The 17,126-nt window shown below is 37.8% G+C and overlaps 1 protein-coding gene across 2 annotated transcripts in view; it reads left to right on the forward strand.

The window, feature by feature from the left end:
• ADGRL4 (adhesion G protein-coupled receptor L4) overlaps positions 1-17,126 on the forward strand; it is a 96,759-nt gene that overhangs the window by 58,714 nt on the left and 20,919 nt on the right. For both annotated transcript variants that reach the window (XM_043520761.1, XM_037907504.2), the window contains 10 exons: positions 3,563-3,718; positions 4,264-4,334; positions 6,174-6,353; positions 6,441-6,624; positions 9,212-9,328; positions 11,445-11,638; positions 12,878-13,048; positions 14,562-14,765; positions 16,293-16,513; positions 16,628-16,694. In XM_043520761.1, coding sequence (XP_043376696.1) covers positions 3,563-3,718; positions 4,264-4,334; positions 6,174-6,353; positions 6,441-6,624; positions 9,212-9,328; positions 11,445-11,638; positions 12,878-13,048; positions 14,562-14,765; positions 16,293-16,513; positions 16,628-16,694 — 1,565 coding nt within the window. The remainder of the gene's footprint in view (positions 1-3,562; positions 3,719-4,263; positions 4,335-6,173; positions 6,354-6,440; positions 6,625-9,211; positions 9,329-11,444; positions 11,639-12,877; positions 13,049-14,561; positions 14,766-16,292; positions 16,514-16,627; positions 16,695-17,126) is intronic.

Below are 17,126 nucleotides of genomic sequence, written 5' to 3' on the forward strand. Positions count from 1 at the left end.
TCCTTGCTGAGCCATGGCAAATGGTCTTCTCGTTAAAGGGCCCAGTCCTTCAACCATCACTTATGAATCTTCTCACTAAAGATTACTCATGTGAGTTAGAGTTACAAGACTGGGCTTTTGGTGCCCAAACTTGCTCCGATTGTAGATAATTGGAGAATGAATGGGCTCCTAGCTATAAACCTCAGGTGGAAATGGATCACTTTCTAAAAGCATTGACAAGCTGTTGTCTCCTGTGTGGTCTAAAGTTGCATATTCATCTAAAATAGAATGACCCCCTCAAAACCCTGCAAAAAGTACAGAAAAAAACTTAAATTGACACTGTTAACCTTTTTAAAAGCAACATACAATCTACCTTGAAATGGTAGTAAAATCGTTGATGGCACCTGCAAATCATATTGATTTAAAGAAAATGTGAAGGTGATCAGTACCTTTAATTATCTACTCCAGTAACTATTTTCTCCAGTAAACACTGTATTAGCTAGGTTTCATATAAATTCATTCAGTATAGACAACTTAGCTGCAGATAAACTATTTGTATATACTCCTCAGTCGTTTTGTATGTCCTTAGCATCTTTGATGCCTTGTCCATGAGCTTCCACTTCTGTTTTTAAAATCCTGCTTCCTCATTAAGGTCTCCATTACAACTAATATGTGACAACAGTATGAAAAGAAAGGTAATTTATATAAATACCTAATAATGACAAATAAATGATTTGGGTTTATGAAAAACAAATTATCATATGTTGCAAGACAAGTATAATAACCTTGAAAAACTTGTAATGGTAAGTGACATAGCAACCTGATACTTAGCAATGATGATCTCGAATACGTTCAATTATTTATGCACATCTCTAGGAGGTATAATTTTTAGGAAAGGAAGGTTGCTATTAGTCATCTATTGATTTTAATACCAACTTTATAAGTGTTGTTATAAATCAAACTATTAATAGATTATTTTAGCACACATTCGAATCAGGCATTTCAGGTTGTTGTGAAGTTTGTCATTTATTGATATTTCACAATGAGCTGCATGCTGGAGATCTTGTTAGGACTTACACATCCTTCTCTACATAGCTGAGAAGGCCAAGAAAATCCCTGGAGGTGAGGCTCATCTGTGGAACCATTATGCAGACTGGTGTTGTCATTGTTTTCTCACCCTTGGCTCTTCAATTTAATCCAAGTGCATCTATGTTACAGTAGTGGGACACTGAGTGACATTTACGTGCTCCAAAAAGGAGCCATCCATTTAATTGATGTGAATGGATTATTTAAATGCCGGGACTAGTGTCTTTGGCCCCATGCGTTCGAATGACAGCATTTGATTATGATTTACCTTTTGTGTAAGAATATCTCACATGGTACTTCTCTTTTTGTTTTCCTCACTTTTATCAATCCACTGAGATTTGACATGGTTGACACCTCAGCAGGCAGGTCATAAAAAACCATTCAGATATAAATAATGCAAAAGCCCATATGCTGAAGTCAAATGACTCAATATTTGTTAATTAAGTATAGAAATGAATTATCAGCATAATACAGATGTCAGCAACTTAGTCTCACACTTGATCTTTCAAGATAACTCTTAATGCCTTCCAGTGTGATTGTGGCACCCTGTAATTGTCTAGGAAGGCCTCAGTCTAAACCAGTAGAAGATAGGAGGCTGTGGGGGACCGTGGACAAAGCAATAAAAAAAAGTGGGGTGAGATGGTTCTTAGACTCCTCCATTAAATGTTCAAATGCCATGTACAATTCCATGTACAAAAGATTTTTTTAAAATATTTATCTGATTTTTTTAACCAGACATGCTTGCCATTGGCAAATTATGTTCTATTAAATTACCAACAAATGATTCCCACCAAAAGCAGAAGCCCTTTGAGTATTCCTCAAATGCCTTTATGTATCTTTCCCTCCCTCCCCGCACTCAGACAAGTAAAATCTTTTTTTCTCCCTCCATTCTCATTGTTCTGCTTCCTCTGTTCTTCTAATATTTCTTTTTTATTGTATTAACCCCTCCCTAACTTTCTCTCTTCCTTCCAATTCCAAATGTCTCCCATTCTTCTTTATTCCCTGAATTTCTCCCTTCTCTCTCTAGTCCACATACCCTGACTCTACTTTCCACAAATGTATTCCCATTCCTCCTTATCGGTACTCTCCCCTTTCTGTGCCAAATCCAGTCATTCTTCTTTTTCTTACCCATTTTTGCCTCACACATTCTCTGCATCACAGAATCACTGTCACCAGAAATCCACTCTCTAATCTAAACAGTACCAGCACTGAAAACCAATGATCAGTTCCTCAAAACTAAAAGCCTATTTTGTAGTCCCCCATCCATTCTTCACTTGTTCTCTTCTAAGCCCCTCTTATCAGCATGAGCCCCTCCATCAATTCATCAATGTTTGCACTCTCCCACAAGCACTGTTTCCCCCCAACCCCTATCCAATGTATTCAGTTATCCCCAATTCACCAGTTTAATTTTGGCCCCTTTCCCAGATCATCAGTTCTGTTTTCCACGTCCACAAGCCTTCAATTCAATTCTCAGCCCCTCCTCTTCTAAATCTATACATGTATTTGCTTCTGACTACAAATTAATCAATTCTTTTTTTGGTCCTTCCTCTTTCCAGCCTGTTCAGTTCTTCCCTCCTCCCCCAGTACATAATTTCTCAGATCCCCACCCCACTGCTCACAATTACTCAGTATAGTTCCAAGACTCAGTGTGTCAGTTGAATTCTTTGGTCGCTATCCCCAGTCAGTCGATATAATGCAAGACCCTCTTTCCCATGCATCAAATCAGTTTTTGCCCTGCCTTTCCAAATCCATCAGTTCACAGCTTTCCTTCCAACAATTCATCAGTTTAATTCTCTGACCCACTCTCACTCTGTCAATTGAATTACTGAACTTACCTACCCAAATTAATTAGGAAGGAATCATCAATTGTAGGGAAATTAAGTTTAAATGTGGATAAAATAGACAAGTCAAGCACTTTGAAGAGCCTTTGACTTTAATATTAGATTAACCGGACAAGCAAATTGATCCTTTAAATACTAAAATAATAAAGCATTGATTTTAAATCAAAAGGCTGTGTATACCAGTTTCCTCCATCTTTCCTAACTGAATAATAAGGTAGTACAATCTATTTTAGTATGATATGTAGAAAAATTAGGTTTTAGATTATTTTCATCATACATCGTCTAGTATTTTGATATTGTTGAATTAACTTGTAAACTCACCTTTAAAACATGAAAAATACAGTATATGTACAAAGAAGGTTTTTTCAGTGAACAGTTGTTATAGCTGTGCAGAAAATCAGCAGTCTCTCATTGAAGAATATTTTTAATATTAAAGAGATGCTTAATTGTGCTTTATTGTCCCAAACCCTAAGTGATATAATTAGCAGATGTCTTTGCCATTCAATTTGGCTTTTTTAGCTTTTTGCTATTTTTTCTTTAATGTTATTTTGTGAAATCTTGATGTGAAATTGCTGTATGCATAACTTATCAACAAGGCAGCAAGTGTTAGTCTTTAAATACTTAATAAAAAATTCAATTTCTCACAATATTTGCAGATATAGATGAGTGCAGTGAAGCAGTAACTATTGCCTGTGGAGATCATGCGAAATGTGAAAATGTGGATGGAGGATATAACTGCTCCTGTAAGGAAGGTTATCAACCATCCACAGGAAAATTACAGTTTAAGCCAAATGATGGCACTTCCTGCCAAGGTAAATGATATTATAAAGGTTTATGTGTTATTATAGAACTACATCTTCTGAGAAACCCACCAGTGTCTCTTTATCTTCAGTTAGATTAATCAGCCAGACATGAAAAAGAGCAAGACACTCACACCTACATTTTCTAAGAATATCATTGAGATGTACTCTTAGCAATATATTTGTACTGAACAATATGATGAAATCTGTTCTGTATTGAAGACCCAACCTGACATTGTGTTGTTGTGTATTCTAAACTGTATAAGTCCAATTTCTTCTCTCACTCATACCAGTGTAAACAATGAGTCAATGGGCCAAATTCTCTGCTGGTGTAAATTAGCAAAACTCCACTGAAGTAAGCGGAGCTGCTCCCATTGAAACCAGCAGAGAATGTGGCAAAGTCAAACCAGTAAGTGAGGTCAGAATCAGGTCCTAATAGTTTATGCTTGTGAATGATCCATATGCATGTGCAAGTTCCAAATACTGTAGAGGTTTGAGTTTTCTTATATAAGAACTGTTATACTGTAATTGATTAGTCTTCTTTTTAATTTCTACAGAAAATCCAAAGGCAAAGTGCAAGTTACATAATGACTGTATAACTGAAAATATGACTAGAACATTAGCTGAAGTAAGTAGCAATGGTTTATAGATTAATTTACAAATTCTTTTATTTTTTCTCTTTTAAAACTGTTATTTCGATTATAATATCTATTGAGGCGCTTTTAACAAATGGTTGAAGAAGATATAATTGAACATAAGCGTATATATAGAAGTCTTTTTAATTCTTCCAGCTTATTTGAAATGGGTTATGTATTTGAATCGCAGTGTTAATTTGCCTGCAAGCTTTGTTTTGTTTGTATCTCCAGTGAACTAAATCATGTTTTGCATAGAATTCAGAAGTGTGGTAATCACTCAACAGTTTCTGAATGGCAAGTTCTTGAAATTACACCTTTCTACATTTAATTATGTGCAGCTATTTGTTTGTTCTGAATGAAACCTAGAAAGATAATTTATAGAGGCAGTGAAGGCAAGTGACAAAATATAAAATAGAGCAATAATACACTTGGGTACCAATATTTTTCTCTCCTTCAAAACACTGTGTGTTAGGCTGCATGTGAAAGAACTGGGGAACCAGATTTTTACCCAGAAGCTTACATTTCAAACAGCAAATTAAATAAACTGGTGAGTCCGCAAGACTATCTGTTTCTGATTTGACTGAGTAAGTGAATCACCATGGGCGTGTTTGCTTTTTATCTCAAGCAGTTTGCCTCAATGATCAGATTTAAAAGAACCCAGTCTTTTAACATAAGAGGTTTGATTTCTTCAGTTTTAAGGTATACATTATATTAACATGCTTACTGTAAATTAAGTAGAGAAGACAGAATAAGTACAACATCTGAACTTAAAACCGAATGGCTGTCTGTTTTTAAACCTGTATTTAAACTAGGGTTTTAAACCTGTGTTTAAACTGGGTCAAAACCTTGAATCTAAATTTTGAAGAAAAATTAATGCTTTAAATTTGAGCCCTTGGATCTGAACCTACCCTTGTAGTTCTGATTCTGAGTTAGATCAAAAACAGAAAGAGGCCTGTTTTCCAGTTCCATTAGGATGCAACCAAAGATGAAGTCCGGATCTCACGAGAGCACTATCTCAGGGGATATTCACCTTTGAGGTCACAGGAATCTCACCAAATTGGATGATCTCACTAAGTTTCTACTATTTAGGGATGAAATCTCATTGGATTTCAATGCCAGGAAATCTGAAACCCTTCTCTGATTCAGCCATGACACTGAATTCAGAACCCTAGCCTAAACCTCATACAGATCCAGATCTCAATCTTCTCAGCCCATTACTACTATAAACATTTGTGTACAAACATTTCCATCTAATTATTTTATATTAATATTTTCAGTAGGGAAATAATTTAATAGTTTTCAGCCCTTAGCAGTGAGGATTAAGAATGCAATAGAATTTTGGTAATCTGTGTGCTTTATAGTCCTCATTTTTAAAAAAACTGGCTATCTGTTTCCACCTCTCAGCAAAGATTTAACAGAAGAGCCTGTAGGTAAGTTGCCGTACTACTAAGACTTAATTATTTTTACAAAATATGCAGCAAAACATTTACTAGTACATAATGGAGCATTATTCTAAATAAAACTGAGTTGTACTGGTCAAAATAAATTAAGACGGTATGCTGGTTATGTATTATATTTTTACGATATCTATTTGCCTGGTCAAATTCTGGCATGCCTAATCAATTGGAGTAGCTCCATAAGTAGACCCACTGACCTGCTGTGCCCTGTTTGTGTGCAGAAGCTGGCCCTTATTCACTAATTCACACAAATCCTTAATTTATTTCCCCATCGTTTGTGCAACTCTTGTGTTCTCAAAAAGTCACCCGTTGTGGCTCTGCTGGTTGAATTGCCAGTGGAATCTCCTAAGTATACTGATTTCCTGTTTCTTTCAGATTAGGACTATAAAAGAACCCTTGGCTTTCCTGCAAGAAATCAATAGGAACACTGTAGGACAACTTTCACCTGTAGATGTGATTTCATATGTGGAAGCATTATCTGTATCTTACCCATCACTAAGTACCATGAATAACACAATTTCTGACAAGGAAGCACTTACTAATATGACTATTAATGTAAGTGACTTGAGCCTTACTATTGTATTTTTTTCTTTTATAAATAGCATAAGGCTTTTGTGCTCAAAAATATTTTTATACTGACAGGTTTTTGTTAACACCGTGAACAATTTTGTTCAAAAGGAAAAAATTACAGTTTGGGAAGCACTCCCTACAGATAACAGGAGAACAAGTCTCACTAAGCTGATGCATACTGCGGAACAGGCAACGCTGCTCATGTCACAGAACTTCAAAAAGACAACACAGCTAGATGTTAATGCAAGTGAAATGGGTAAGAAAAAGAAAATGAATGTAAGTGATACTTTAGATGTGAATTACACTATGAAGTTTTTTCAGTATAAACTGTTGAGATTAAAGTAGTGTTATGGGAACCCCACAGATTTTGGTTTGTATGAGCAACCAAAAAACACCTACAGATTTCGGGCCAGACGCTCGGCTGATGTAAATCAGCTAACTCGATTGACTTCAATGAAGGTAAGACCGGGTGCACAAGCTGAAGATCTAGCTTGGTTCTTAGAGGGATGATGTAGCGGATCATGCTTTCAGCTCTGAATGTTTCCCAGTTCAACCCTCACTCATGACCAAAGTGGCAGTTATCTTTTAGCAAATCATTGTACATCTTGAACAGATGCATTAAAAATGCCAGCAGAATGAAAATTAGAGTTGCTAACAGAACTCTACAAGCCATGTTTTGTTTTATTTTTGATTCAGGAAAAGCAGTGTAAACAAACTTTGAACTAGTCTGTGCCTTGAAGGCCCAGCCCTGTGTTGGTGATGGTACAGCTGTGTTTTGAGTTTCAGGAAAGCTCAGAGAAGCATATTGGAGAAGATCTCAACTTGGCTTTCATGACTTTCCACTATCTCCCTCCACGTATCAGTTGCTTGTCTTCTGTATTGTGGTCTTAGGAAGACACTAAGAGTGGGATTTTCAAAAGTTTTCAGCTTTGGTCTATCTCCTCTCACTGAAGTCAGCGATGCAGTGAAGATAACAGTGTTACTATAGGCTTCAGTGGGAGCAGAGTAAGGCTAGTGCTGAGCACTTTTTGAGACTCTATCCTAAGACTATGGGTATGTTTATACTACCCGCCGGATCAGTGGGCAGCAATCAATCCAGCGGGAGTCGATGTATTGTGTCTAGTCTAGACACAATAAATTGACCCCCGAGTGCTCTCCCGTCGACTCCTGTACTCCACCACTGCGAGAGGTGCAGGCAGAGTCGACGGGGGAGCGGCAGCAGTCGACTCACTGCAGTGAAGACACCGCGGTGAGTAGGTCTAAGTACATCAACTTCAGCTATGTTATTCACGTACCTGAAGTTGCGTAATTTAGATCAATCCCCTCTCCCCCCTCCCCCAGCAGTGTAGACCAGGCCTAAATTATTGTTTCCCTTTTTTTGATTGTGACCAGCCATTCTGCTTTCCTCCTTCCAGAATAACTCATATATCCTCTGATTGACCCGGTTTCCTGGTCTGGTGTAGTAAAATCCAGTATTCCCTCCCCTGGTCACATCAATCTCACCCTTTACAGATCACTCCCCAAAATGCACCATGATACTGAGAAAAAACCTGCCTCCGTTTCTGAGGAAGAACAGATCCTTTTCCTTCTTTCACTTCAGTGAGATTTGCTGCTGTCAGATGAAATGAGGGAGAGAACACAGTGGTTCATTCTGTCTCATACACTCCAGGGAGCCTGTTGCATTTGTAATTTGTAGCACAGATGGACCCAGTTGTATGGCCAACTGTGGGAGCGGTTTACTAGACCACACCCGAAAGAGAGCAGATGCTAATACAGGGACCTAATGGAGAGCTTTGAAAATTTCAGTCATTTTCTGGCAAAGTTTTGTTTGAGAATCTGAATTTATGGGCACTTATCCAAACTGAACCTAAGCTCTAAACCTTTTGAAGTTTTCCCATTACTACTCAGCACTACGAACATCTTACCCACAATGCTAATGTGTTTCTCACAAACTTATTTTTGAGACCAGGCCCACAATAATATCTCATTCTCCATTGCATTTCATGGCACAGCTTCTTTAACTACAGGCTATCCAAAACTTCAGCCGCGAAGAACTATTTCTTATGTCCTGACAAACATTTTCTGACAGCTGGTCTATTGAAAAGCTCATATTGTTTTTGTGTGCTGCACTATAAGCAATGCAGATGGTCTAGTTTAGTGATTCTAGCCCATCAGTCAAGTTTTAGATTTTTTTTCTTTTTCTTTAAGGACTGATTGACTTTTTTTTCCCCACTGTTGGTGATTGAAACTCTGCACTATAATGAACTGAGTAAAGAGCTCAGTGTCCTCTAATGTAGTTTTTGTCCTGAGGGGCAATGATTGTTTGTTTGTTTTTGTTTTGTTTGTTGACAGCACACATCATTATGTCATGGTGCAATGTGCATTTCATACCAGGGAATGATAACTGTGAGGGTATTCACTTTTCAGAAATCGGCTTTTTCAAATGTTACTATTCAATGGAGCATTTTATCCTTTGCTTTTTATAATTGTGATTTGTGGTCCCTTTCAGAAATGAATTTTTAATAAAGCAATAGCTCTTCCTAAAGTAACCTACATTATTCTTTCCAGTGCCTAATTTAATGCAAAGTAAATAAAAGACCATATTTTTCATGGAAAGAATAAAAGGTATGAGAGAAAAATGTATGCATTAGAATAACAAAGTCTAGAGGTTTAAAGCAAACATGTACCATATTAATAGCATTTCTCCTTGAAATATTTGGCACAATGGTGTATTCTTAAAATTCACAATAATTATGCAATCCGATGTCACATTTATTAACCTAACTGTAAAATTATGTTAGACTGTAATGGAAGTGATTTGCATAGTATTTTTCTTTTTACAGCTCTCAAGGTTTTGGCTTTTGATTCGCACCACACGAAACATATTCACCCTCATGCACGCATGGGAGGAGATTATATAAAGATATCTCCAAAGAAAAAGGAATCACCTAATTCTAATGGTAAGAAAAAGCCATTAAACAATAGCTTGGTTTAAGCAGCATTCCCGGTACCTACTTGCTGGCAAAAATCAGATGCATAATTCACTAACTGTGCAGTTGTGATGTTGATAGCAATAGAGAAAGGCATTTGTAACACCTTGTTGTCTAGCCCTGTATCCTATCTGCTCTACAGCTTCCACTGGTGTAATGCACCGCAGGAAAATTATGCCTCTTGTTTTTGTATGAGTACAGCCCTCCATTTCTGTTTTTTTAATTAAAATATGTTTTAAATGTACTAAAATACTAATGATCATAGTGGCACATCTAAAGCACTTTACAAGGAAGCATATTGCTGTAGTTATCTTAAAGCTTGAGGTGCATGTACGTATATTAAAAATATGTAAAGTAAGATCCAAGTGTAACTAGCCCATCCAGACTGACCCCAACCCCCAAGGAATGAATTGATCAGCAGCACAATAAAACTTCCCATTCCCAACCATCCCACGCATCTCAACCCACTCCTCAGCAAAAAGAAAGCCAAGACAGTAGACAAGTCTTACAAGCTGTCAGAGTTGGATTAAGTGGAAGGAATGACTTGCAGACTCAGTTACCCCTCCTGAAAAATACCCCGTCAAATGTCCTTTGAAACCAAGAAGCTGTTACCCTGATTGCTGTGGTGGGAGTACCATACAGAGACGTACGAAAGTGATGGTGACTATACTGAGAACCTAGAGGGATAATATACCATTTATGTGAAATCCCCTCACATATGACAATCTATCCCCCTAAACTGAAACACATCAGCTGTGTAATAGCACATGGCACCACTGTATAACACTTTAGGACAGGCAGTGAAGAAAAAATGTCTAGCTGAAACAAGGTGGAGAATTTTGGCAGGCATAATGTATCAAAATGATCTGTGGGAGATGGTGTAGTACTGCGCTTCTCAAACTGTGGGTTGGGACCCTAAAGTGGTTTGCGACCGCATTTGAATGTGGTTGCCAGGGCTGGCGTTAGACTCGCTGAGGCCTGGGGCTGAAGCCAAAGCCCAAAGGCTTCAGCCCTGGGCAGTGGGGCTCAGGCTTCAACTTAAGCCCTGGGAGGTGGAGCTCAGGTTACAGCCCCACCTCCACTGTGCCCTCGATTGTGTAGTAATTTTTGGTGTCAGAAGGGGGTCACAGTGTAAGGAAGTTTGAGAACTGCTGGTGTAGTGCAATGAGTAGGGCACTGGCTTCTGGGATTTAGAAGACCTGAGCTCTGTCTCTGGCTCAACCACAGATCCGCTCGGTGACCTTGGGCAAGTCACTTCACAACTCACTGTATCTCTGTGTCCTCTTCCTGCACTAGCGTATCGTATCTTGTCTGTTTAGTTTGTAAGCTTATCTGGGCAGGGACTCTCTTACTATGTGTTTGGACAGCACTTAGCATAATGAGGTCCTGATCTTAGTTGGGGCCTTATGGTGTCACTGAAATATGGATAATAAGAAGAAATTAGAATTTTGCCAGAACACCAGAATTAGTGCCCCAAATCTGGCAAAACCAACCTTGAGTTCTTTCTCCATCTTTACCTGGGTTTGCAGCCAATCAAAACCGCACTCCCAAACACCACAGAAGGACATGGTATCTATACTGACTCAGGAGGAAGCATTCTACGTATTACTGTGGGTTTCTGTGCCTTGCATGTCTCCTATCCAGCTACTAACCAGGCATGAAATCCTGGGTGCAGTAAAAGTAATGGCCACATTCCCATTGACTTAAAAATGGGGCCAGGATTTCACCCCCAATATTAACATTGTTTATCTTACAAGATCTGACACGTGACCTGCAGCCGGAGGTAGTATTGCTTCAAGTATACGTTGCTCCAGAAAAAAATATGCACCTACCCTATTGGAATACCCAATATAAACACTCATTTTTAATTCCAATGGACATTATTACCTTGTTTTAAATCAGGCTATATTTCACTGTCTCTAAACCATTTTTGTAAGTATTCCACAAAGATTCCATCTGTTTTGCATATTTTATGCCATAGCAGTAATAATGTCTATTGTTTATTGTTTCCTTAATGTCTTCAATTTTGTTCTACTATTAAAAAAAAACCCCACAAACTACTAAACACAGTCTGTTTGATTGATAGGCACTGTTGCAGTTGTGTTTCTGAGGTATAGCAATATTGGTCCTTTGCTTTCATCATCTAAAAACTCCTCATCGAAAGATAGTTCAGAGCAGAGAGAGACAGTAAGCTCATCAGTTATTGCTGTTGCAATTAATTCAAATCCACCTACACTCTATGAGCTTGAGAAAATAACATTTACTTTAAAGTACTTCAAGGTAAGATTTTTTTTAATCAACATCTGAAGAAAGGAAAACAGTACTGTAATTATTTGATGTGATATAACTGTACCTGCAGGATATGTTGGCTACCATGGGAAAATGTTGCTAGAATATGTCAACAGTAATAACTACAGAGTCACTGGGCTGTAAAGGTGGGGAAAAAGTTATGAGTGTGATCAGAGAATCCTTCCGGCTTCTGACCTTTCTGTATTTAGGATAATCTCGCCAACAGTTTGTCAGATGATTAGAGCTATATCCATAAAAGGGAAACACTTCAAATCAGATTGAAGCAGATTTCCATAGGAGAAGTGACTGAAGAACCTTTTTGTTATGTGCACATTACCGAATGTAGCACATCAGGGCCCTGGCCCGTGCCATACCATGACTAGCACTCCGAGGTCCTACCACAATACAAATAATAATAATATGGGTCTTGGCAGTTGCTAGCATCACATTTGATGTCAGTGTGTTGATGTTGGGCCAGAAATGGCCTTAAGTACCCATTAACCTGACTCCCTCCTCCTCCTCCCCTGCCCACCCGACCCTCTGGCTGGACTTATAAAATGTAGAGGAGAAATCTATTTTCTCCCTGTGCTGTGACTAAAGATCATTTATGAACAGTGAGCTAAGCCTCAAGTCCTTTTCTAGTTCACATTACTTGTAGATGGAGGCACCCCAGGTTGCTTTACAAGTGCCCAAGGTCTTCAGTGTGACAGAACAGAAAAGACCCATGTTGCCTTGGGGCTGCAAATGAAGAGGCAGGAAATGAGAAGGAAAGAATGGAACCAAGCTGTTCTGTTGGGTAGGATAGGGGCAGCAATGTGGCTGTAATGTTGCAAGTTGTTCCATTCAATAGGTGCATGTGTGTATGTATATATAGCTGTGTACCAGATATAAGATTCTGACACCTTTTTAAGTGCCAGGAAGGTTGGGTAATTGGGTCAGTCCAGCTTGTTTAGTCTGCTGTTAACTAGGTGAATCAGGTATTTCAATGTTGTGCCATTTTTAATTGCCTGGGATAGATTTGTTTGCTTGTTTTATGTTTTGGTTTATGTTCTGAGGGTTGGTTTGGGGTGGGGGGCGGGTTGTGTCTAGTTTGGGGTTTTATTTTTTTCTTGAACCTTCCTTCAGTAAAATACAATGTTTAATGAATTGTTCTGGCTAATGTAACAAGAGTCTCTTGATGGAAAATTTCCTGCCTTTCACCATCAGTAAAACATCTTATTTCTCTTCCAGACTGCAGATAAGGATATTAAATGTGCATTTTGGAACTACTCAGCAGATACAATGAATGGGAACTGGTCTACCGAAGGCTGTGAGCTGACACATTCCAACACTACTCATACCTCATGCAAATGTAATCATCTGACTCATTTTGCTGTTTTGATGTCTTCAGGCGGCTCTGTTGTAAGTGCTATTTTTCACTTAGTGTTTTACCAGATACCTAGATCTCATTTAATGTGTTTTTTTTTTCATTACCACTAATCTACTTCCCCTCCCCCAACCCTCCTTTTGGTTCCATCTCTTTTTCCTCATTCAGCAAACACACAGTTTATTGTGAACAGTGCAAACACAATTCCTCCCATTTCTGTCTGAATTTCTTTGTGTCCATTTTGCAGTATGACAGGACAGTGATGCAGCAAAGAATCTTGTTCCAAACCTGCAGTCTGTGGCTTTTTATTTCAAAACTCACTTCAAGGCTACAATGGGATTTAACTGGTATCTGAAGTGGTCAGCAAGACATATGGCCTGGGATTTTTCTCACAATGCTTTTTGTCATATATTTGTCTTGGTATCTAAAAATCTGGAATGTCTCCTTTAAATGTATCCCCTGAGTTGCAATAGCACTGTCAGAAAATTGTATAGGAATAGCAAGGCAGGACTGAGTTCATGAACATTAAAACAGAGACTCTCACAAACATCAGAGAATTGTGAAAATGACCCCTCACTTTGGGCCCCACTTACATTAAAAGGCCCCTAAGATTTTTGGAATCCATACAGGATATATAGAAAGCCTAGGTTTAGCCTTGGGAGGCAGCTTTTTTTAGTCATCAGAATTGGCGATAAGAAGAGCATTAGCATGAGTACGTTGTGCTGAGACAATTCTTCCACACTGTGCACTTCAGACTGATAGAGGGTGCGTCTTAGTTGCTAAATAGCATCTTAAGTCTTCCGTTCAAATTTAAGACTTTTGAGGTGTCCTTGTGTAGTTTATTTTAAAAAGAGGATAATCTCTGGGCCTGTATTTAGAATCCATATTAGATATACTTTATGGCCAGCCACAGCCTGTCCTTAGCGGTCACGTATTTCACAGGTTCTTTTTGCTGAATACCAAGTAGCCAATGTAACTGTCCTTCTGAACAGAAAATATGTGCACATAATCATTAAAAATAGCCCATAATATTTTAGACCATTTCCATGCTATGTATCTTGAACTAGCATTTGATTTAAGCAATTGTGATTTCCAAGTCTTTTATTGTTCATGTTTACACTGAAGAAAAGAGATGCCCTTATGCTATGTAGGCAAATATGAATGAGTCACTGATGGGGTAATATTTTAATGTCATATATTAATACATTTTCTATTGCCAATATGTTTATCATTTAGTAATAGATCAGATTTTTTAAAAGTCATATTACCAGATATCAATACTAAGATGATATTATCCAAGGAAATAACACATCACTGGTGTTAAGAACATTGAAATATTTATTTTATTATTGGTTTTCCTGAGCATTATATCTGCCTCAAAAAAAAATACTTCTGAGACGATCAAAAGTATGCATTTGCACTGCAACCCTACACATAGTTTTGATGTATGTTTTGTAAAAAGGTAAAAGGGACTATATTATAGAATGATGCTTTTTTGACAAGGTACACAGTTATTCTCTTAACTATTATATTATAATTTCCCCCCAGGGTGTTACAAATTATAACATTCTTACAAGAATCACTCAGCTAGGAATAATTATTTCGTTGATTTGCCTCTCCATGTGTATTTTTACCTTCTGGTTCTTCAGTGAAATTCAAAGCACTAGAACGACAATTCACAAAAATCTCTGCTGCAGCCTTTTCCTGGCAGAACTTATCTTTCTTGTTGGAATTAATATGAACAATAATAAGGTGTGTAGCCTTTGTCTTTCCTTGATTTTTACATTTTTGCAAAGTAAATATACAGTATAAAGTACCATTTTCCATATAGCATGCAATAGTTTCTGATGTTAATATGAATGTTCTGGTGCTATTGAGCTCCTAGTCTCCACAGTACTTATGGTAAACACAAAGTGTTTTTTTCTGTGCATGCTTTAGTTCAAGAAATGGAGCCACATTAATTGATGTAGCTACATTGAATTCAATGGTGCTTTGCCAGTTTACACTATCTGAGAACTTGGCCTCCAGGTGGTTGGTATTTCAGCTATTTCACAACCCTAATGTTTTGGCCTTTAACAGTTCCACCAACTAAGCATTTAGGTGCTGTACAAAGCAATGCTGGCGAATCAACGGATGGCACTTTTCCCTCAGAGTCAGTCCTGAATCAAAGCCCCAGTCTTGTGTTAAAGACACTGTGCTGCTAGAGGTGCCATCTATCAGATAAGATCTAAAAGTGAAGTCTTGACCATTCACTGTCACTTTGGTAGTCTCTAAGGTGCCACAAGTACTCCTGTTCTTTTTAAGACCTCATAGAATCATAGAATATCAGGGTTGGAAGGGACCTCAGGTATCATCTAGTCCAACCCCCTGCTCAAAGCAGGACCAATCTCCAACTAAATCATCCCATGACACTCTTCAGTGGAGTACGAATGTTGAGCCCTGCTTCCTGGGAAGATTATAGTTCAGCTAGATATATTCTGCCTACCTAAATTATCCTGTGGTTTCAAGTGAATATGGTATTCTTCACTTCCTGCCTTAAACTGCTGGTTAGCATTGATGTCTACCACACCAGAGGTGGCTGAGTCAGTAGGGGTTGGGGTTGTGATGTAATCCCTGCATAATCTACCTCAGTGATGTAAAAAGACCTCTTTAGCACCTTGAGATTCTCAGGTGAAAGTTGCTATGTACATGTAAGACATTAATAATTATAATTTTTGAATTAGCTTGACATCTTCTCTTTTTTCATGTATTGAAGAACAGTATTTTAAATTGATTGAAAAATATCATTTGAAATTCCTGTGACAGCTCTCTGGTATTGATTGACTGAGGAGTGTAATTTTACAAGCATTGTTTACTAAAAGCATGTCCATAGGCTTTAAAATAAAACTTTAAATAATGATTTGTCAGGCAATTTAATTTTGGTATCTAAAGGAAAAATGCATCTTGATTAATTCAGCACAATATATAGACTAAACAGCAATTGTGGGGTCAAGAGTGTCCATTTATAGATGTGATTTGGGCAGGGGGACACAGACATATCCACAGCTTGATTTTAAAAGTTAAATATATTTTCTTTGCCCTACAGATTGCTACAGAAAAATAATAATGAAGACGTTTAGTTTTCTGTTTAGGCCAAGTATCTCTAAATCATGGTTAAATTTGGACTGTGATGATACCCTTTTGGCATAATTATTAATAAACAGAGCCCCAGGTCATATATTATAATAGTAATAAATTAATTACTATTTATAACTTTGCTTTCTCTGGTTGACTTTCTAGCTCTTCTGTTCAATCACTGCTGGATTACTCCATTATTTCCTTTTAGCTGCTTTTGCATGGATGTGCATTGAAGGCATACACCTGTACCTTATAGTTGTGGGAGTCATCTACAACAAGGGATTCTTACACAAGAACTTCTATATCTTTGGTTACGTGAGCCCAGCAGTGGTGGTCGGAATTTCAGCAGCGCTAGGATATAAATATTACGGCACTACTGAAGTGTAAGTTGCTGTTTTACATGTCTGTTTCAGTCAGTAACATGGTGTAAGAATGCAGAGGAAGTATATGCAGGAGTTGGGCACATTTCAAGACATTCTGTGCTGTTTACTTTTCAGATGTTGGCTCAGCACAAAGAATAACTTTATATGGAGTTTTATAGGACCAGCATGTCTAATAATTCTTGTAAGTATAATTTTCCTTTTTTATTATAGTTCATAAAACTGATAATAAAAGGTGTTTAATAATCACTAAACTATTGGCAGTTTATCTGTGAGTGCTAACTGTAGGGCAGGATTGACTATTTTAGACTATTTTTATAGTGTCTCTAAATTATTTCTATGCTGTACATCTAAATGCTTTGCTAGCCTGGAAAACAAATGTTTGACTAACAAAACTCCGTGGCAGATCAGGGCTGTTTCTTTATACTTTTTTTCTTCCTTTTAACTTGATAGTTTGAGGAATTCAGTGCAGCATTTTTAGTCTGTAAGAAGCAACATCTTCACATTTAAGTGGTATCTCAGCAAGGCTCAGCAGGAGGTGTATACAGACACTGTGCCAACAGACAGATAATCTAGTATTTGAAATGTTCCGTTACTTAATCTTTTATCAGTGATC

Source organism: Chelonia mydas, chromosome 8 (assembly GCF_015237465.2).
Source record: "Chelonia mydas isolate rCheMyd1 chromosome 8, rCheMyd1.pri.v2, whole genome shotgun sequence".
Classification (NCBI taxonomy): domain Eukaryota; kingdom Metazoa; phylum Chordata; order Testudines; family Cheloniidae; genus Chelonia; species Chelonia mydas.